Below are 23,383 nucleotides of genomic sequence, written 5' to 3' on the forward strand. Positions count from 1 at the left end.
TGACCAATACCTCCCAACCAGTCTCAACTCTGTCACCCACACCACCTCCACAACCTAACCCAACTAACACTCCTAACTCCTAGAGTGGGGTATGGAAACAGAATGAGCAGCTGAATTGAATAAGGGGTGGTATAAGTCTAAGGGCGAGAAGAGAATTCCAGGCAAGAGCAGGAATATCAAGGGAGATAGTGAAAGGGCCAGTAGTCACGTAGGGAAATTGAAAAAGGACAGAGCAACACCAGATGAGAGGCAAAGACCATTTCCTGTGATAACAGGGGCAAAGAAGCAGGGGAAAGACATAAAAAAAAATACAAGTGGCATCTCTATTCTGAATTGTTTCCCAGAAGAAATCCTCACAGATAAAGCACATGTGATCTGTTTGTATGTGTTCCTGCACAACCGACAGGAGGGAAATTAAAACAGAAACTGAAAAGTACTATTGGATGAACCTTTAGGTAATGTGTAAATTTCCTGTGTCTTTGGAAAAGAGCTGAGAATCTGGAAGGAAGGACTTGGAAACCAGAAGGAAAGAAAAAAGAACAGCTCATCAAAGCCTCCAGACTGGTGCTTGAAATAACTCTACAGAGGCTGGTATGCATCACCAAGACACTCTTTATTTACACCAGAACTGCCCTCGACTTTGGTACTGCTCATTCAGGCACCAGAGTGTCAGTATCCCTGACACTCACCCTTTTTTATATGTAAGCCAGGGCTCTTTGATTGGATCAGATTAACAGCCCTAATCAGGGAACTCATATTCTATGAGGTCCAGCTGTGTAACCTCTTTACAATCACTATAGTGCTATTTTACGGTGTTTCCCCAGTACTTTTTCCTCCATCCATAACATCAATTTCCTTACTAAACAAAAAAAAAGAACTGCAGTTGTGGTCCAGTGACCCTTCTTAAGAACATCAAAATGCTGAATTTGCTTTCTGTCCATAGATGCTACCAGACCTATTGAATTCCTTCAGCAATTTTTTGTTTGTCTGCATGTGTGTGTAAGAGTTCTAAAATGGGGTTAGAGTTTTAACTGGTAGTGTGAATAGCTGTTTGCTAGTGATTAGAATTACCTGTAACAAGTAGTAATTCTTGTTGAGTACAGGATCCTGGTCCATGTTTTCTGTTGATCTGATTCGATCAGACAGGTAAATTGGGAACTTTGTGTACTTTAATTAAATCATTAACTTTTGTGGCAGTCCCAGGAGTAATGGGGCTTGAGAATCAGTGCACATTCCCAAACAAGACATGGATAGGGTGTGAATTTGGGGCAGTGAGGAAGGTGAACTGGTTACCTGTCTCCTCAGACTAGGATGCAGGTGAGTCTGATGGAGATGCTAACAGAGATAGCACTGATGAAAAGGATGCTGCAGCAGCCGGAGTGAGTCAGAGAAGTCCGAGAGAACCTGATAGTGGCTAGATTTGAGGATGAGTGACTTTGCATTAACATATATCAACAATCTAAACTAAATGTTGTAGCTCTCAAGAGAACGCTTATTTTATACCTTTAAGATATTAGAATACTTTGTCATTATTATGTATTTTTCCTCCCTTTGCACCATAATCTTCCTGTTCACTTTCCTGACCAGAACACCAGTATAAAGATATTTAAGATCACATGGGGCCTATGCTTATCTGACTCAAAGCTCAGTTTTCAATTGACATTCATCTTCTCCTCCTTCTTTCACGATCTCTCAAGCTTGAGAATGACTTGCTTCCACTCTAGCTGGGACGGGTTCTTCAGGGGCTGAAAGTCCAATTCTGGAGTCACAGACTTTGCCACAGTTGGGGTAGGTCATGTTTGAGGAGGCGGGTGGTTGAAGCAATCTGGATTCTGTGTGCTCTTGCCGCTGCTTGCGTTTGGCCTCCATGTGCTCCATGCAGTGATGCTTGAAGTGGTTGGCACTTTCGCAATGCTTCTTCCCCAGGGCAAGCAATTCCTATGTGTTGGTGGGGATACAACATTTGTTTATGGAGGCTTTAAGGGCATCCGTGTAGCTTTTCCACTATCCTTCGCGTGATTGCCTACCATTGTGGATCTCAGAGTAGAGCAATTGTTTAGGGAGTTTTGTGTCTGGCATGTGGACAATGTGGCCTGCCCTTTGTAGCTAGTCATGCATGAGCAAGGCCTTGATACTTGGGAATATTGGCCTGGGAGAGGACAATCACGTTTGTACACACAGCCTGCCTGTGGATTTGCAAGATTTTGCAAAGGCAGTGCTGGTGATAACTCAGTAGGAATTTGAGATGTCTGTTGTACATGTTTTTGATGCATACACAAGGATAGGGATCACAGCTGCTCTGTAGACCATAAGCTTGGTGGTAGGTTTAAGGTCTCGGACTTTACTCTGTTCCCCCGGCATCCAAAGCTGCAATAACACACTGGAGTCAATGTTGGATTTCATCCTCAATGTCAGCTTGCATTGAGAGGAAGTTCCCAAGCTATGGGAAATTAGCCACGTTGTCTAGGGGCTCACTGTGGATTCTGATGATTGGGGGTACGGTGTTATGTGGCAGGAGTGGACTGTTAGAAAACCTTTGTTTTCCAGATGTTTGGTCTGAGGCCCATTTTTTCATATACCTTGGTGAATGCAGTAGCAATGGTTTGAAGGCCTCTGAGTGTGCTTGGCTTGTGCAGACTGAAATTTGATGATAGAAGTTGGGGTGGTCATGGTTCTGGCCTGGAGGTGTCAAAGATTGAACAGTTTCTGCTCATCCTGTAGCTTAGTTCCATTCCAGTGGGGAGCTTCGTGGAAATGGTGTGGAGTGCTGGGGCAAGAAAAACAGAAAAACGCCCTGGTGCAATGACATAGCCTTGCTTCACCCCTCCAATTGTGGTGTATCCATTGGTGAGGATCATGATTTGCGTGTCTTCATGAAGCAGATGGACAACGGTGACAAGTTTCTACAGAGAGCTGAATTTGAAGACAATATTCCACAGTCTCTCACAGTTGACAAAGTCAAAGGCATTTGTGAGATCAAAGAATACAGAGGTCAGTGCTGTGCCCTGCACTTCTCTTGAATTTGTTGCACACTGAAAATCATGTGCATTGTGCCTCCAGATGTGAGGAAGCCTACAATGAGATTTGGGGCAGTGGTTGGGATGGAAGATGTCTGAGTGTGAATTCTTTTAACTTAGGGTGGACCTTGCACACCAAGCACCACATGGACCCAGTGGAACAAGGTGTTGACCCAGTGGCAGGGAAAATCGGAGACAATCAGCAAATTAGGCTCTGCTGTAGGGCAGTTTGGGAGTGTGGCAGTGGCTAACAAGCACTAACATTCATCTGTTACGGGGATGCAGAACTATGCTGATTGACTCTTACAAGTCAAACATCTAGCTTAAGTTCCTATTTTCTAGATGCAATGTTCCTGCCAGAGGGTAACAGAGAATGCCTCAATGCTGTTTGCACTGCACCACATGGTGCATATGTGAGCATCACGGTGACCCTCAGGGTAGTCTAACAGAGAAACAAAACACTCAGAAATGTTAACAGATTGAAAGAGACCACAGGACTGTCGTATAATATACTACGTTTGTGTCAAGTGTCAAGATTGTAAGGAAGATTGATACCTGTATGCCCAAAATAAAGTTAGTGGTCTTTAATCCTTCTTTTCTAACTGCTAAATCTTGGTGTCACTTCAGCAGCTTGAGGAAGCCTACTGATTTCTTTGCCTGCTTTCCTCAGAGAACTCTGCCAGGCATCCTCCGGTGGTTCGGCACTTGGAAGACTCTGGCCTGCTCAGACCTTCTTTTTGTCCTTATTTGGGAATGGGATCTAATATAGATAGAGAAACACAAAGATTTATTTGTATCTCGAGAATTCAGAGAGCCATAAGACATAAGGTGAAGCCGCCAGAATCCAGTTTCAGTTTGATTTATAATAAGAGTTTTAAATAGTGGACAGACCTTCAGAAGATTATTGGTAAAGATAGGAAAATAATAATAACTGTACAGCATTGGGATTGGACTGTTTGGGTACATGTTTCAAGTTTGCTTGCGTGGTGCAGATTACAAATTTGCAGATTTTGAAAGAGTTATAGAAAATAACAAGAAGCCAAGGAGTTACCGCTCATACTAAATGCTATACTGCTTTATGGGTCAAACTGCATCGTTATCAGTTTCTGATTAGGGACAAATCTGTTATGATGAGCAATCTAAGACTGCTAGTCCCTAAGAACAACTGTCAAAAGTGTGTACTAAAGTCAAATATTTATCTGAAGTGTCCAGTCAATGGCAAAATGCAACTATTATAAGTACAGCAGGGAAAGCCACTGAAAAATATAAAAGCTGGATGAATGCATAGGATGTCAGGAGGTCAGGCTGATGAATTGGGAACGTGAAGTACAAAAATGGAATGCAAGAAAATGCAGTGTAAGTTCAAACAATGGACTCTGGGAGCAAATGCACATCCCTAGTAAGCACTGACAGAGAGTTGAAAGGAATCCTATTAATAGGAGGAGGAGGTCAAACAATAGCAGACCAGAAACAGTTGGAAGGTGAGATAGAGGATGTAGTTTAGCAAAATCAAGAAATATAATACAAACAAGGAATACTGCCAGGAGCAGAAGCCCATATGATCAGATAATCTTCGTGACAATGAATAAACTAAAAGTAAGTCAATAAAAGATACCAAACAACAGGATGCCAAAACTGGAGAGAATTTAGGGTGTACACAGTCGTGCCAATTAGGAGACGAGTTCTATCATATAGATGGCTATTTACTGAAAAAGGTGTCCTATAATAGGATTTAAAAGGCTAAAGTAAAGATAGTGAAATGAGGCTTTGAAGAAAAGTTAGGGCACCAAGATTTAGGAATAGATTGAAAGGTATCAGGAAAAGCAATTTTGAAACATTTCTTGCCTTTGTTAGAAACAAATGCTTGGGAGTGTAGATCAATGATATCAAAGTTTCTTAAGGGAGATCAGCTGAAGAGGAAGATGTTCCTCTACCTTTCTGAAGGAGGACGACATGCAGTAGGGATACTTTCGAAATTAAATAAATGTGTATATATAGCCTAAAAGTTGACAATTTTGCTTATTATCTCCACTCTCTACTGTATATTTTGAGCACTTTTCTCTTTTACAAAACTCAGTAATGTTAGAACTTGAAATTATTGACGCTTCCAATTGTCTGCCCCTTCCAAAGGACTCTGTTACAGTAAAATGTAAAAATTCTGTCAAATCCTAGAAGTTTAGACTTGTAATCCACAACCTTGACATAAGGACAAGGTATCCTTCCCTTTAATAAAACAAAGAACTGCGGATGCCAGAAATCTGAAACAGAAACAGAAATTGCTGGAGAAACTTAGCACGCCCAGTATCACCTGTGGAGAGAAAGCCGAGTTAACATTTCAAGTCCAGTGGTCCTTCTTCAGAACTGGAGAGGGGTCTGAAGAAAGGTCACTAGGCTCAAAACTTTAACTTTCTACTTTCTCTCCACAGATACATGTTTCTTTTTAATACTTGAAGGAGAAGGTTAGAGAGAGGATATTCTCCACTCCTAAGAAGATCATTATTCAGACCCTATCTACACATGTTGAAACATTTCATAATTCCCTTCTTCATGACTTCCATTTTTTCCTTTAGTGAGATTGTGCTTATTTGATTTTTGGTCTGATTGGTAATTTCACTACTTTGGAGGTTATTGTTTTATGTATGAATATCAAAGCAGAGAAATACCACAGGTAAAATAACATGACAGCAGTAAGCTGTGTTAAGAATGTGTTTAAGAGGTATTTGCCCATGGGATAAACAGAGCAGCTAGACAGCAACAGTGAGTTGCAGCTGCACTTGGAATCATTATAATGGAACACCACAGCTTGAGTTATGTAGATGGAGCTTGACAATCTTTCAAACTTGTCAAAATAGCTGACGAATCCCCAGTCTCCAATGAGATAGAGTATTTCAATTCTCTCTCCTAGAAACAGAATTATAATAATTTATTTGTTTGTTGTCATGGGTCAGATTTTGCACACTACTGTCAAAGGGACAAAGCGTTAAAAATTGACTTGAAGAAAACTGGCCACAAGGATTTAGCAAGATCATAGCACCAATATTAGATAAATATTCATACATAGAATGATATTATATAATACATAAAGTATGGATAGATTCTCGATAAGAAAGGGGGTGAAAGATTATTAGGGGTAAGTGGGAATATGGAGTTAAGACTGCAATCAGATCAGACCTGATTTCATTTTTTAAAATAAGCACCTCATTCGAGGAAGCAGCATACTTCCCTGAAATGCAAGTATCTCCTGCCTTAGTTAAGATGCTCAATACTGTCCACCAACACTCTGTACAGTTTCAGAGTTTCTTACTCTCAGACTCTACCTCCGCCCTCCCAAAACCCTCTACCCCATTACAACAAAGACCAATATTCCATTTGTCTTCCTGTTACTTGCTGTAGCTGCATGCTGATGTTTTGGGCAGCACTATCACCTCACTGGTGGGATGTGGGCAATGGCTAGGAAATTGGGAAAATGCAGTGAGTTAGGAAAATTAGAATCTTGACGTTAAGAATATTTTTTCCAATTTTTCCTTAATCTTTCCTTAACTGTTTAATGCTTTTTTAAGCACTGGGTACAGGTCTGACTTCTCATCCCAAAGAAGAGTAAAATTGTGCTGTCAGCCTTGGAATTACAGCACAGCATAATTTGGTGGGTTGGAGGATAGGTAACAGTGGTGAAATGAAAGAAGAGAAATTAAGAATACTGTGTCGTCACAAAAATTATTATAGACTTCAATTTTACATTATTACTTTTGTCCCCACTTAGCACCATGAAACTTTTCCACATGGGCCTTCAGAGATCGTAATGTGAAACTGATGACTTACAAAATCATGAATCTTCAGATATTAATTAAATTTAATACGTGTTCTTTTGGCCAGCATGCTTAACAGTTAAGTAAGTTTGCTGTTCTCAGTTACAAACATGCATTAATCAAAAAAGTACATCTTATTTATTGAGTGGGTATAGTTGACTACAAAAACAGAGGGTTGTAAATCTATACTAAAATTCCATCTGGCGCTTGAACTCAAATGTTGTCAGCTGGTGATTAGGAATTGGATGGTGCATGGAAATTTTACAGGCATAAAGACACTTAAGCTCTAATATAGTGGGCAGCTTCTCCACTGCTTTTCCACTTAACTCCCATCTCCTCTTGAAATTTATTACTTTTTATCTTTATGTCTTCTGTGACTGATGAGTTGCCTCTAGGGTCAAAACCGGGACCTTTGGCTTTACAGTAATAAATAAATGATTCAGTGAGCCAATTTTCTGTGTATCACTGAGATTTTTCTGGAGTCAGGCATGATCCAATTCAATGTCAGATAATTTTGCATTTATTAATTTGGTCTGGGCATGAAGCTCTAAACAACAATAGATTGTATTTTACAGCAGAAATAAAACACGATTATGTCTGTGCATGCACCACAAAAACTCATTTTGAGTTAGGAAATTATTACATAATCAGTCTGTGGACAGAATAGTCCCATTATCATCAACAATAGAAACCAGAAATCTTGAAGATAATCAACCTTTTTTGACACGTCCCCTTATCCATCTGATTCACAACATAAATAAGCATTTGAGATACAACTAAGCAGAAATAGCTCAGCTCAACAATTGGTAATTTTCCTGGAATGCTGAAGCCATCTCCACAGTTAACACAATTCTTCTGAAGCAATATGTTTATCTCTATGTCAGATTCGAGAATATGGTCAGTTTGGAATTTAATGGAGGGATGATTTTCAGATACGAAATCAGCACAGATGATCAGTATATACAAAACCAAGGATCCAGCTGTAAATTAATTAGAGGCGCACACCTTAATGTGATAGATGACATAGAGTAATACAGCACAGAAACAGACCCTTTGGTCCACTCAGTCCATGCCGAACATAATCCCAAACTGAACTATTCCCACCTGCCTGCTCCTGGCCCATATCCCTCCAAAACTTTCCTATTCATGTACTTATCTAAGTGTCTTTTAAATGTAATTGTGCCCACCTCCACCACTTCCTCAAGAAGTTCATTCCACACGCAAACCACCCTCTGTGTAAAAAAAGTGTGTAAAAATCTCTCTCCTCTCACCTTGAAACTATGCCCCCTAGTCTTGAAATCCCTCATCCTAGGGAAAAGACCCCTACCATTAACCCTATCGATACCTTTCATGATTGTATAAACTTCTATAATCCTAAAATCTTTGCTGTAGGAGTATGACCACAAACCTGGGGTAAACATTGCAAAGTCATGCTGTGTTCTTGTTTCCAGCCAGTCCATGTGTGGTGAGTGAATGGAGTCAGTGGAGTGGCTGTGCTGAGCAATGCCAGCCTACTGTGCGGATTCGACGGCGTCACGTTGAACAACAGCCTCTGAATCATGGAGACCCTTGTCCAGCACTGGAAGAACGAGCAGGCTGCCTGGAGTATATGACTTACCAGGGTATACATTGTGGACAGTCCTATGGTATAGATGCATTAGATTTATTCTGATAACCTCATTCTCAATTTATGTAGTATTCTTGACATTGATTTGCTTTGTTTAAAGATTACATTCTTATCAGAAAATTCTGAAAGGAGATTGTAAGAAAACCTATTTTGACTTTTGCAAATTGACATTATTATTTTCTTTTGTTACTTGAAATGAGAAAAATTGGGGTAATAGAAAATTTTCCTATTGCCTATTACCCCTGTTATCATCAAACACTTCCAAAACATGTACTTCAAAATGGCGTGCTTGCCTTCATTGGTAGGGGCATTGAGTTGTTTTCATGTTGCAAGTGTATAAGATTTCGGTCAGGCGACATTTGGAGTATTGTGAGTAGTTCTATTTGCCACACAATAGGATGGGTGTGAAGACTTTGGAGAGGATGCAGAAGAGGTTTACCAGGATGTTTCCTGGATTGGAGTATATTAGCTATAAGGAGAGGTTGGACAAACTTGGATTGTTTTCACTAGCGTTTTGAAGGCTGGGGGCGTCCTGATAGGAGTTTGAGAGGCATGGAATATGATGGATAGTGGAGTCTATCCCTTAGGGTGGAATTGTCAAATACTAGGGGGCATAGATTTAAGGAGAGAGGGGTATGTTTAAACATGATGTGTAAGGAAAGCTTTTTATGCAGAGGGTCGAAGGTGCCTGGAACATGCTGCCAGCGGAGGTAGTAGAAGCAGATACAATAGCAACTTTTAAGAGGCATTTGGACAGACACATGATTAGTTTGGAATGTCATCATGGTCGGCACAGACATGGTGGGCCAAAGGGCCTGTTCCTGTGCTCTACTGTTCTATGTTCTATTTCAACAGTTAATGCGTGAATTATATATAGAAATATTTTCATTGTATGCTGAATTTCCCACACCAGCTATTCTTACAGTTTTAAATGATCTGCCAAATGATGCCAACACCCGGGCCACTTTGTGTAGTGAAATGCATGATCTCATTTCAGTTGGGATCCCTAGAGCTGGTAGAGACAAGCCACTATTGTTCTATTCGTCAGGGTTGAATTTGTATCCAGATCTCCAGAGTGAAAGGACAGTGGTTAACTCCATGTGGCACTGCATTAACTGTTTTCTAAGAAATATGATTGTCACCTCTAATCATGAAAGCATTCACTTGCTGTGGACCTTTCTGTATAATATAACATAACTCAGTTTGAAGCCTGCAGCAATATATCTACCAAAGGGATAATGTTTGATGTGGAGATATCCGTTTGACAGGAAATAAATACATGTTGATATTTAGAGAATTCTGACAAGAGAAGTGAAAGTGTAACTGTTTTCTTCATTGCTGCTGTAACAACCATGTGGACTGAATAATCAGCCATAATGATAACTTTAGATTATCTGCAAACTTGACTATGGACAAGCGCTGAACGCTGTTCATTAATATTAAATTATTCATAGCAAGGAAATTAATTCTATTTAATGGGCACCTTCTATAATCTCAGGATATCATACAGTGCTTTCCAGCCAATGATTTACTGTATAATGTAGGAAAGCATTTCAGTTAGTAAATCTACAGAGTTTGTAATTATTTCAACTCTTATATACATTATGAAGAAATGTACTTCACCATATAGGTGGCAAACCTTTTAGTCTTGTCTGGTTTAGTCTTTACTCTTACAAATGAATTAACATTAGAAGAAAAAAGCGGCAGAAACTTACTATAATGGCAGTAGCAGATCAGGAAGAAATTAATTTATCAGCTGAACACTAAGAAACAACATGCAATTGAGTGAATATGGTAGTAGCTTTGATGGTTGAAATTTAAAGTAAATGGACCACTGCTTCTACAATGGCCTAACACAAAGATCATATTGATGTAGAAGTTTGCTGTTGCATTCACTGAGTCAGTGATTTTCTCTAGGACTTTGTTTATTGTGGGTCCTTAGTGCAGTTTTAGTATCAGATGTAAATGTCAGGGGATTAATTCAGTGTGTTTTATTTAAAAAAAATATATAACTGCTTTTCAAAGTTAAACCAGAAAATGTTTGCTTTATTCGCATATTTTGTTAGGTATTTAATTAATTCTCTGAAGTCTTCTTGAGAGGCATTTGAAAGGAATAAATTTGCAGGACTATAGGGACAGAACACAACGTTGGGTTTGATCAGATTGCTTTACATAGAAGACTCTAAGTAACTTATCTGATATGCTGCTTTGTGATTTAGACTGAGATAACAAGGTGTAGAGCTGGATGAACACAGCAGGCCAAGCAGCATCATAGGAGCAGGAAAGCTGACGTTTCGGGCCTAGACCCTTCTTCAGAAAGACCCTTCTTCAGACCCTTCTTCCTGCACCTATGATGCTGCTTGGCCTGCTGTGTTCTTCCAGCTGTACACTTTGTTATCTCAGATTCTCCAGCATCTGCAGTTCCTACTATCTCTTGTGATTTAGACTTTTGGTTTGACTGTTCTAGGCCCTGCTTTTATAAGCACTGCAGAGTACAATAAAGAGAGAAGGAAGCTGGCTCTTTTTGAAGATAAAGAGATTCCTGGGTGAGTAGCACTTTCCATTCTTATACGAGGTTATTATTCTGAAGAAAATTGCTTGGCTATCAATCAAAACTCAAAAGGAATTGTTGACAAAATTTGTACTTTATCCCATTACAAATAAGAAAGGAAATTTATAAAATATGGCTTGTACTTTATTCTTTTGATAAAAGGTTTTGTACCTTAAGCTGTAACTTACATGGCCTATTTTCAGTTGCTGATGCCCTTGCTGCATATTTCAGGATATCAGCCTTTTATTCAGATTTACAATATTTGAATTGTTTTCTATTTAAATTTTACTAAGAATGAGAATATATAATTTGTTCATGAAAAGGAAAGACATGCAATGGTAAAGCTGCAAAATAGAGAGCAAAAATTAATTAATCATGATGAAGAAAAACAGCGAGCTGTGATTGGAGGAAGAGTAAACCATCATGAGACATGCATTTATAAATGGTAGGGGGAAAGACCAGTGACTGTGAAATGTATTATAATACTGAGTCAGGAAGTCATATTCAAATAATGGAAATAATGGCATGAGAAATAATGTGTTAAATGTTCTGTATGGGCAAGAGAATCAAGTCTAACTGCAATCTGGTAATTGAACTTCTTAAAAAAGTAATCCTGTTTTCATGTAACTAACTCTTAAGTATGAGACAAGTTCAAATCCTCAATTTGTTATTTTCGATGAGCCTTCCTCTCTAGTGTATTGTTAACATAGTACAAGGCACCAAGAGGAAGCAGAGAATGACTCAAAAGGTACATTTTTACACGGAGATAACAAGGTGTAGAGCTGGATGAACACAGCAGGCCAAGCAGCATCAGAGGAGCAGGAAAGCTGACGTTTCGGGCCCAGACCCTTCTTCAGAAAAAAAAAACTATCTATCTCTTACTATCTCCGAAACATTTTTACACAGCTCAGGTTTGCCTCCTTGCAACGACTAGCTATGGCGTTGTACCTGTGGGGGTTTCTACAATTGGCTTATCCTGTTATTGTTACAGACATGGATAAAGTAAGAAACAACATAGTTAACTGAAGATTTTAATGCAATTTTTACACTTGCTTCGTAATCCGTTTTTGTTAAAGAATTGTAATCTGACACTAAGTGATGTGAGGGCTCTTCAGTGCAGTAGGCTAATCTGTGGGGGTTTTTTGTTCCAAATTTCATTATAATTCCAATTTTGTTTTTTAATAAAAGTCTGGCATGAACTTGCAAGACAAATATTTTCTTTTCATACAGTGACTACAGTTCAAAATGACTTAATTGGCTGCAGTGCAATTTGAGACATCTTGTGGATATGAAAATAATATATAAATGCAAGTCTTTTCATATCTTCTGTGGGATGATTCTGTATCCACCTTCTGAAAAAAAAACCTTATTTAAGTAAAATGATTTTTATGAGAGACAGAATCCTCAGCATATCTCAAAGAAGCATCTGGAATCTCCCTAAAGGACAAAGCAGCTTTTTGATTGTTCACCAAAACTTATACAACAGTGAGTATGTGTTGAATGCATCCTGTTTATGGAGAACATGTCATTGGATTAGTCATGCTAAGTTGCCCATAGTATCTACGGATGTCCAGGGTAGGTGGGTTAGCCATGGGAAATGCAGGATTACAAGGATAGAGTGGGTCTAGGTGGGATGCTCTTTCAAGGGTCAGTGTGGACGCGATGGGCCAAATGGCCTGCTGCTATACTGTAGGGATTCTATGATTCACTGCTGTCAGGAATGCAGTCACAGCCCTCCATGTTCAAAGAGAAAAATTCATCAGCAATATAGGGGTTAATTTTAACTTGACAAAATCATATAACGGAGCTGTAATGATTGTAATGAGGTCAGCCAGGTAGACCTCATAGATTATGAGTTCCCAGAATGGGGCAGTTAATCTGGTCCAATCAGGGAGCCCTGGCTGACAGATAGGAACAGGAGCGTCAGAGGTTCTGTTGACTCTGAGAATGGGCCCTGAGGGAGCTGGATCAGTGTCAAGGACTCTCCATGTGTAAATACAGGATGACTTGGTGATGGGATACCAGTCTCTGTAGAGTTATTTCAGGAGCATTAGCAGTTTCCAAATATTATTGGTGGACTTAATACCCCATTAACACAGTCACTGCCATTATTTTTAAAATGGTTTACTACCAAATGCTGAAATTAATGCTTGTTTCTGATGTAAAGCTATTTAGAACAATAAACTAGAGTCCTGTGATAGCCATCGGACTCTGATTGTCATTTTAGAACAGACACAAACAGAAACTGTACCATTAACTTTGGAACCAGTTTTATGGATGGCTTTTCAACTGTACAGTAAAAAATATTCCAAAAGTGTGTCAAGGGCAGCCTTCGATACAAGTCCAGGGCTTGGGCAAGGTTAGTTGGTGGGGTCCTCTCCCTTGTAGGGTCTGAGGAGTCAAATTTTGGGCATTCTACCACCCATCCAGCTTGTCACTTGTTCCTCAGGATCTCCATATTAGACAGCAGTCCCAACAACTCAGGCCATGCACTCAGATCCTGTGCGGACTAGCTGGTGAAGGTATTTGCTGATATCTTCAACCTCTCCTTGCTACAATCTGAAGTACCCCCCTCCTTGAAGAAGACCACCATCATCCCAGTACCAAAGAAAACACATGCAGTGTGACTCAACGACTACCGCCCACTGGCTCTGACCTCCACAATCATGAAGTGCTTCAAGAGGCTGGTCATAACCCACATGAACTGTAGCCTCCCAGTCTGCCTCGATCCCCTGCAATTTGCTTACTGGCAAAACAACTCCACAGCGGACACCATTTCCCTAGCTCTACACTCATTCCTGGAACATCTGGATAACAAAGACTGTTATGTCAGGTTCCTACTCATAGACCACAACTCTGCCTTCAATGTCATAATCCCTACCAGATTAGTCGCAAAACTCCAAGACCTAGGTCTCAGCTTTGCCCTCTGCAACTGGATCCTCAGCTTCCTGACTCACAGTCCGCAATCAGTGAAGATTGACATCAGCACCTCCTCCACGATAACCCTCAACACTGGTGCCCTGCAAGGATGCGTTCTCAGCCCCCTACTGTACTCCCTGTACACCCACGACTGTGTAGCCAAATTCCATATGTATACCATCTACAAGTTTGCTGATGACACCAGCATGGTAAGATAGATATCAAACAATGATGAGTCAGAATACAAGAAGGAGACAGAGTGCTTGGTGTCATGGTGCAGTGATAACAACCTCTGTCTTAATGAGAACTGATCATTGACTTGAGGCAGAAAGGAGTAAGACACGCCCCTATCTACATCAATGAAGCTGAGGTAGAGAGGGTTGAGAGTGTCACGTTCCTACGCATGACAACCTGTCTTGGATTTCTCATGTAGATGTGACAGTCAAGAAGGTACAACAACATCTTTTCTTCCTCAGGAGGCTTAAGAAATTTGGCATGTCCATAAGGAGCCTCACCAACTTTTACAGGTGCACAACAGAAAGCATTCTATCTTGGTACATAATGTCCTGGTACGACAACTGCTCTGCCCAGGACCATGAGGAACTACAGAAGGTTGCGTGTACAGCCCAGACCATCGTGGAAGTCAACCTCCCATCCATAGACCCTATTTACACTTCTTGTTGCTGCAGAAAGGTTACCAACCTCAACAAAGTCTCCTCCCACCCAGGTGATGCTCTCTCCCAACCTCTTCCATCAGGTAGAAGATACAGAAGCTTGAACACACACACCAACAGATTCAAGAACAGCTTCTTCCCTGCTGTTATTAGACTGCTGAATGGGCCTGTCTAACTTCAAATAATGTTGATATTGCTTTGTGCATCTCCTGTGCAGTGGAACCCTGTATGCTTCACTCCATCTAAGCACCCCATGATCCGTATGCCCTTGTTTGCTATGATCTGCCTGAACTGCTCAGAAAACAAAGCTTTACACTGTACTTAGGTACATATGACTACAATAAATCAAATCAGATCAAAGCCAGACACTACAGGCAGTGACTGCACACAACCCTGGCCACAGACCTTGACCCCCGACACCTACGAGTCTCACCACATCTTCACGGCATATCTCGGACCCACTTACACTCGGTTTCTGTAATTCAATGCTGCACTTTGCACAGAGGTACAGGCCACACAAGATGGAATTGACTAGGGTGAATGTCAATGTTCCATGTGTGTTCTTTCAGCACTCACTCACTTTGCATTTACTTGACTGCTGACAGAATCCCTGCCTTTCCTGGTCTTACCTCTCTGTGCTTTGGCCCCTCAGTCAGACCTTAAAGATTCACTGTACTTTTGTCTTGACTTACCTAACTTGTCCTAACCCTAACCCTATCACAGTACTTAAAAACTGAAAAACCATGGATGCTGTAATCAGAAAAAAATCAGAATTGCTTGAAAAGCTCAGCAGGTCTGGCAGCAACTGTGGAGAGTTTGGATCTGAAACCATGGAGTGCATTCAGTTCCCAGGAGGATAGGTTGGAATGGGTAAGGAGACAGAGAAATTGAGGCAACCTATGTCATGTCAACAGTTCTCAAAGAACAGGTTGAGTGCAGGTGAAAGGCCAGAGGGAGGGTTCCAGGTGGAGGGAGGGTGCTGGAGCTGGGCAAAGGGATCTGTCGGACGGGGAGAGGACTCTTGTCTAAAGAAATGGGCATGGAGGCAAAAGGCAATGGAAGAAGAGTTTAACGCCTTGTCATGCCTGAAATTCATTAAGGTGGGGATGCAGAGAGATAAAACTGAGACCTTTGCTGAGTAAAGAATGTTCAGCACCAGACAGCAGAAGATCAGGACGGATAGTGAATACATGACAGGTGGTGGGGGGGGGGGTGGGGGGGGGGGAGGGGATAGGATCAGAGGGATAGGGGAGGAGTGGAAGGTTCTGGAGGGCCTTGGGTATCTCTAAGTTGTTGTATCTTGTGGGCTTTGATTCCTGAATCCTGAACTGTGAAGTGGTGCAGCCCTGAGCCAGCGTATTGCAATGCTGTTGGAGCAAAAAGTTGAGAGTATGCATTTGATGATGCATGGCACTGAGTGTGGATCTCAGGATGCAACGAGAGCAGCTGTCTGTGGAACGTTGAAATCATGGAGGTATCTGCTGTGATCCTGGGAGGATTCAAAACACGATGGATGAAACTTGAGTTGGAATCCAAGTGGGGTGAGTCTGAGCCGGAGGCAGTCACTGAGGAAGGGGATATGGCTGTGGAAACGAGTTTTAGTAAATACCTGTTCCAACAGCAGGAGCAACAGTAAAATTAATGATGGTGGACAAAAAAAAAAGATTGGAATGGAAATCCCATCAGAGGGAGGAGCAGAACTTCTTGAAGGTGGGCATGCCCAGAAGAGAAGTGGCAGTGAGTTAAATACTAAGTAAAAGCTAAAGCCAAAAAAACTACGGATGCTGTAAATCCACAGATGCCTGCCAGACGTGCTGAGCTTTTCCAACAATTTCTGTTTTAGTTCTTTATGATTTTCGGCAGTGGTCAATCAAGAGAGTAGACAGATCTCTGTGCAGCACTGTGTGATTTCGGTCTCACACCAACGCTATGTTCCAGCCAAGTATGCATCAAAATCACTGCATGTGCATCCATTGCAGAGATATAGTCCTCAGTCAAATCAGTAAGACACCCCTCAGTCAAGCAACCCCATCACAGTAGATCAAGAGCAGGCTTTGATATTGGTCCAGAATTGTGTATGTCACTTGGCTATTTGGAGTGGTCAATGAATGAATCATTGCCTTTACAGTCCAAGGGATGGGAATGGTCAACCTTGATCCAGTGCAAACAGTCCAAGGAGTTACAGGAAGTCGATCGGGAAGCTGCACAGATAATTAGTCAGAGGCTGGTCACTCATTATTTGAGGCTGTCTGTCCACGGCAGTAAAGAGATTGAGCCACAGTCAGTCCTGGGTGTCAAGAGTAGGGGGTGTTATCAGGAGCTAGTGATGTGGTAGGGAAGCTAGGGAGCTTAGTTGTGGGGATTGGAGGCAGTGTCCTGCGATTCAAAGGGGATAACTTGTGAATGGAGGGCAGCTAAACATATAAGGAGCAGAGATGATAGAGCATGGGAGGGAAAGGGGTAACAAGAGAGTGGCTCATCAGTAGTCAGCAACAGCCTGACCTCAAGGTGGGGAACAATGCATCACTATATCTGGCGTTTTGGCTTGATGTGCCAGGGGTTAAAGTGGGAGATGAGATGTTTGATTGTTGGGTTGGGTGGAAATGTGGGGAAGTTCAAAGCCAATGGGGTGCAGATGGAGGGCTACAAGGAAGTGAATGAGTTCTTTCAGAGGTTATTTACCAGGATGTTGCAGGGTATGTAATTACAAAGAAAGGCTGGGTAGGCTGGGACTTTTTTCACTGGAACATAAGAGGTTGAGAGGTGACCTTATAGGGATTTATTTAATCTTGAGGGGTATAGATAAAGTTAGTGGTAGGTGCTTTTCCCTAGGACGAGAGATTTTAAGAATAGGAGGCATATTTTTAATGTAAGAGGAGAAAGATTTAAGAAAGACATGTGGGGCAAATTTTTTTTACACAGAAGGTGGTTCGTATGTGGAATAAACTTCCTGAGGAAGTGGTGAATGTGGGTACAATTATAACTTTTAAAAGACATTTGGGTAAGTACATGAATCGGAAAGGTTTGGAGGGATATGAGCCAGGAGCAGGCAGGTGGAACTAGTTTAGTTTGGGATTATGCACAGCATGGACTGGTTGGACCAAAGAGTCTGTTTCCATGCTGTATGACTCTATGACTCTATGATTCTCTTAGAGGCTGAGCCTGAGACTCACTGGTGAAGCATGACTATTTCTTCCCAGTATCATGCAAATAGTGAGCATGCATCCTTACAGACAATCCTCACACAGCTGATGATGAAAAGTGAGTATATACTTACAAATGTGAGAACATATTTATGATGAAGTGTCCTCCATATCACCTATGTGCCCTCAGGAATTTTTCTTCATTCTTTCCTTCCCATTATGCCTCAGTGCAGTCCAAGGATGCAAAACTGTTGGCACTGCACTGACCTGGTGGCAGCCTCAGATCAGGCAAGGTCTGGCGTCTTTGTCTCCTCTGTTTGCTCTGTCCTAGGCACCGCTCCATTCTCCAGATCCCACTCCATAAAATGGGCAAACAACTTTCCCTTGTCTAACATGTCCAGGGTAAATGGCACAAATTGTGCAGGGAAGCTCTGGACTGACAGCACTTGACCTTATAATATGGCACGAGCACATGGGAGATTCTGACAAGCAGAATGCCATAGGAGCGTGGTACGTAGTTAAGGAAGCGAATTACAGAAGATAGCATGAGGAAACTCGCTTAGCGTCAGGGAGAGAAACCCTCCATGAAACTTACATTAAATTCTTCATTGTCTTCTGCTGCAGTACAAAATCTATGCTTTGTTTTGTAAACTTGTCACACCTTTCAGGGCTGACTTTGAAATTTGAATTCTGACGATTTTCATTGACTTATTTTGCAACTTCGTTTCCCAGTTGTGGTCACATGTTTGCCTTTCTTCTGCTGGCAGATTGATTCTTAGATTTTTCTTTGAGCTCTGCAGAGACTGTCCTCTAATCTCTAAAATCTCTAAACTTCTTTTCCAATATCTTGAATTCTCTCGCTGCTGCTCAGTTATCTGTCTGCCGTTAAATTTCAACAACTTTATGTTTGAACTGGGCTGTGGATCTGCTGTTCTTTTTTTGATGCTGTATTGTGATATTAGAGTGGGATTGGCAGGAATGTAGGTGCACCGGTGCGATGTTAACCTTAATAGGACATGTTGATGTGCACAGTTATGAGAAAAAGCTCCGTTGAATGAATAGGTTTGCACCATGACAGATTCAACTTTAGTGGCAAGTAGGAAGAGTTTAGACTTTTTGGGGGACCAAAGTTGGGTGTTTGCTTTTTAATGAGTTTGACTGCTGCTCACATATATGCAAATTTCTATTTGTGCTATGAGTTCATTGATTTTATTATGAATGCTGTGTGCATTCAAATAAAGAGTCATGTGATTACGTCTATTTACCATATTTCCCTACTCAGACCTTACCTGCTGACGCATTCCTAAATTTGGCTGTTTTGACTCTTCCCAGCGCTCACTATTTATCATTACCCTTATCATTACCTTGTTCTTAATAATTTTCTAGAACTACCCTAATGTGAACCCTACCCCCACTACTTACTTTAAAACCCTCTTTTATTTGATTGGCCAGAAACACACATTGGACATTTTGTTTTAAGGAGAGTTTTTAGCAAAACCAAGAACACAGACTGAGACTGAAACAGCAAATGTAATTTGCGTTACTATGTAGTCCACATTCAACTCCATTGGGATGGATGTGCAAAGGCAGTGGAGACCCCACTAGAGAACTCCTGGAAATGTGGAAACAGCTTTTTTCCTACCTTATAAAAATGGAGATATTCACAGTAATCAACCGTAGGAAGCTTGGACATTAAAATTAATCACCTCAACCACAACACATAATGTCTAAGATGACGTTACAGATGTCATTGAAAAAACTACCTTTTGGAATATACAACAGACTTTTTTAGAACTTTTTTTTGCAAGATGGAGAGAGAATATGTGATACAACTGTCCGTGTGTGTCTGTATACTTGAACTTGGGCTAACAGGAGACTACCAGCAGCAGAAAGAGGAGAAAGAAAAATTAGGAAATAATTCTTCACGGAATAGGTGGTAAAAATGTGGAAATCTCCCTCGCAAAAAACAGCGGATGCTTGCTCTATGAATGTTCCAGTTGGATAGCGTTAAGATAGAAGTTAACCATGATCTTGTTGAATGGCTGAACAGGTTTGAAATGTTAAATGATGTTCCTAATTCAAGTTTTTTTTATCTTATTAATTAGGTATTGTACTGAGTTCACAATTGAATCACTGTCCTTCTACTGCACTGTAGAGAATCGTTCATTTGCTAGATGGATGCAGTATCTCCGAGAGGGTTACACTGTCTGTGTAACATGTCAGCCACCAGCTATGAATTCACACAACCACCGTTGTCATGGTGATGGGGCAAATGATAACGGGTAAATTATAAACGCAATCAAAAATGCATGCATGAACAAAATATATAATTCAGTTAATAATTAATTTGATAACGCAACTTATTGCGTTTATCTGTTTCTAACATACCTTCTATTATTGAACAGTATCAGACCATCAGTAGCTTTATTGGATGAGCTAACATATAGTACATTATTGTCCTGTGTATGGTGTGCACTTGTCAAAATAGGACTTGAGGGTGATTTAGCGGTTTGGATCAGAAATTGGCTAGCTGTAAGAAGACAGAGGGTGGTGGTTGATGGGAAATGTTCATCCTGGAGTTCAGTTACTAGTGGTGTACCTCAAGGATCTGTTTTGGGGCCACTGCTGTTTGTCATTTTGATAAATGACCTGGATGAGGGCGTAGAAGGATGGGTTAGTAAATTTGCGGATGACACCAAAGTCGGTGGAGTTGTGGATAGTGCGGAAGGATGTTGCAGGTTACAGAGGGACATAGATAAGCTGCAGAGCTGGGCTGAGAGGTGGCAAATGGAGTTTAATGCGGAAGAGTGTGAAGTGATTCACTTTGGAAGGAGTAACAGGAATACAGAGTACTGGGCTAATGGTAAGACTCTTGGTAGTGTGGATGCGCAGAAAGATCTCGGTGTCCATGTGCATAGATCACTGAAAGTTGCCACCCAGGTTGATAGCGTTGTTAAGAAGGCGTACAGTATGTTAGGTTTTATTGGTAGAGGGATTGAGTTTCGGAGCCATGAGGTCATGTTGCAGCTGTACAAAACTCTGGTGCGGCCGCACTTGGAGTATTGCGTACAGTTCTGGTCACCGCATTATAGGAAGGATGTGGAAGCATTGGAAAGGGTGCAGAGCAGATTTACCAGGATGTTGCCTGGTATGGAGGGAAGGTCTTATGAGGAAAGGCTGAGGGTCTTGAGGCTGTTTTCGTTAGAGGGAAGAAGGTTAAGAGGTGACTTGATAGAGACATACAAGATGATCAGAGGATTAGATAGGGTGGACAGTGGGAGCCTTTTTCCTCGGATGGTGATGGCTAGCACGAGGGGATATAGCTTTAAATTGAGGGGTGATAGATATAGGACAGATGTCAGAGGTAGGTTCTTTACTCAGAGAGTAGTAAGGGCGTGGAATGCCCTGCCTGCAAAAATAGTAGACTCGCCAACTTTAAGGGCATTTAAATGGTCATTGGATAAACATATGGATGATAATGGAATAGTTTAGGTTAGATGGGCTTCAGATTGGTTTCACAGGTCGGCGCAACATCGAGGGCCGAAGGGCCTGTACTGCGGTGTAATGTTCTATGTTCTATGTTCTATGTTCAAAATGTATAGTTCTACAGTTTATTGGAAGTGAAAAATCTCTTTAAAAAATGCAAATATAAGTCATTAAATTATGGTTATTCTCGCATAGCAATAGACTGTAGAAGTAGTTATAGCTGTGCCCAGGAATATACTATTGGCAGTGTTTTCTAGTTTTTATTTTGCTTATTTAGATCACGTAGGAACTTTCAATATTTGGACAGTGGCCAAATCAGAAGAGGCCAGATCATGAGCTAATTGTGTTTCAGACCCACAGACTGTATAGCAACACTGATACATGATCTTAATCTGGGTAAGTGTGAGGTGCTACACTTTGGGAGATCAAATGTTAAGGAAAAGTGTACAGTTAATGGCAGCACTCTGAACAACACTGACGTACAGAAGGACTTTGGGGTGCAAGTCCACAGCTCCTTGAAAGTGGCACGCAATTAGGGGTAAATAAGGCATATGGCATGCTTGTCTTTATTGGTTGGGGAATTGAGTTCAAAAGTCAGGATGTTATATTGCAGCTTTATAAGACTTTTGTTAGGCCATACTTAGAGTATTGCATTCAATTCTGGTCGCCACATTATAGGAAGGATGTGGAGACTTTGGAGCGGGTGCAGAAGAGGTTTACCAGGATGCTGCCTAGATAAGAGGGTATGAGCTATAAGGAGAGGCTAGAAAAACTCGGGTTATTTTCTCTGGAGCAGCGGAGGCTGAGGGGGAACTTGATAGAAGTCTATAAAATTATGAGATGCATAGATAGGGTTGTCGGTCAGAAACGTTTTTCCCAGAATTGAAATGTCCAATACTAGGGGCATGCTTTTAAGGTGAGAGGGGGAAGGTTCAAAGGAGATATGAGGGGCAGGTGTTTTACACAGAGTGGTAGGAGTCTGGAAAGCACTGCCAGGGGTGGTGTTTGTGGCAGATAGAATAAGGGCATTTAAGAAACTTTTAAATAAGCACATGAATATACAAGGAATGGAGGGATATGGACCAAGGACAGGCAGAGGGATTAGTTTCATTTGACATCGTGGTTGGCACAACATAGTGGGCCATAGGGCCTGTTCCCATGCTGTACTGTTCTATATACTTAACTTATATAAATGATTAAATTATATAAACATCAATTACATATTTCACAGATTCAATGAACACATCAACATGTTTGAAGAGCTCTTCACAATTGCCAGCAGTCCTGTTTCATTCTCCGTAATTTTCTTTTTCATTTCAATTTTTTCAATAAGTTCCATCAGTTAGATTAGTTTACAACTTCTTTAGTTTGGTTGTCAGGCGTACTCTGTTCTCAGCAAAGCTAGTTCATTCTGTAACCCTATGCATGCGCCATCTAAACATATTTCTGTACTTATTGATAAAGTTCATACTTGTGTTGAGTTTGTAACTTTCTTTTGTTTATGTTTCCATTTCTGGCAGGACTCATATCTTCCAATGGCAAGCAGTGGGTAATTCTCAATGTAGAGGAACATGGAGAAAAGTGCGTGAGGTGGCAGAGTGCTCATGCCCTATTGTTCACAGTTTTATATTTACTTGAGAAATCGTTTCTTATTTTAGAAATGTTACATGATAATAGATTAAGCTTAAATTTACAACAATCCGACAAAAGTACCACTCAACTTCATTCAAGACCACTCTATGGAAGTATTACAAAACAGCACCGATTTTTCAGAATGTGAATGAAAATTTTTGAATAGACCCATTCACTTGTTCAATAAAATGAGGACAGGTATGAAGACATCATCACTGATAGTTTGTGAATTTTGTAATGCATTCTTACATTTTAATTTTTTGCTTAAAGACAGAACATGCCTCCTGGCATATCACAGACATTTTTGGTTTAGAAATTCAATTTAAAATTGATGATATGCTAATTCTTAGCAGTTTAAAATTAATGTAAATCAATAAGAATGCATTTAGTAGACTTGTTCTTTCAGGCCACACCTAGTCCAGATGGATGAGCCAAAAATAGTCTAGTTAGAACTAATCCAGCTCCCAAATAAATCAAGTGGCCAAACATGAAATAGTGACTGAGCAATATTAATCTCAGTACTCTAAC

The 23,383-nt window shown here is 40.8% G+C and overlaps 1 protein-coding gene across 3 annotated transcripts in view; it reads left to right on the forward strand.

The window, feature by feature from the left end:
- The window catches only part of LOC109918700 (somatomedin-B and thrombospondin type-1 domain-containing protein), a 36,609-nt gene extending 13,542 nt beyond the window's left edge, over nt 1-23,067 (forward strand). For 2 of the 3 annotated variants that reach the window (XM_048595752.1, XM_020518635.2), the window contains 4 exons: nt 8,275-8,469; nt 10,918-10,996; nt 19,843-20,019; nt 22,744-23,067. In XM_048595752.1, the coding sequence (XP_048451709.1) occupies nt 8,275-8,469; nt 10,918-10,996; nt 19,843-20,019; nt 22,744-22,861 (569 nt within the window). In that variant the 3' untranslated portion in view covers nt 22,862-23,067. Of the gene's footprint in view, nt 1-8,274; nt 8,470-10,917; nt 10,997-19,842; nt 20,020-21,500; nt 21,776-22,743 lie in introns of those variants that run through there. The other variant, XM_048595753.1, reaches the window with a different exon arrangement.
- The last annotated feature ends 316 nt before the right edge of the window (nt 23,068-23,383 follow it).

This window comes from Rhincodon typus, chromosome 4 (assembly GCF_021869965.1).
Source record: "Rhincodon typus isolate 14 chromosome 4, sRhiTyp1.1, whole genome shotgun sequence".
Lineage (NCBI taxonomy): Eukaryota > Metazoa > Chordata > Chondrichthyes > Orectolobiformes > Rhincodontidae > Rhincodon > Rhincodon typus.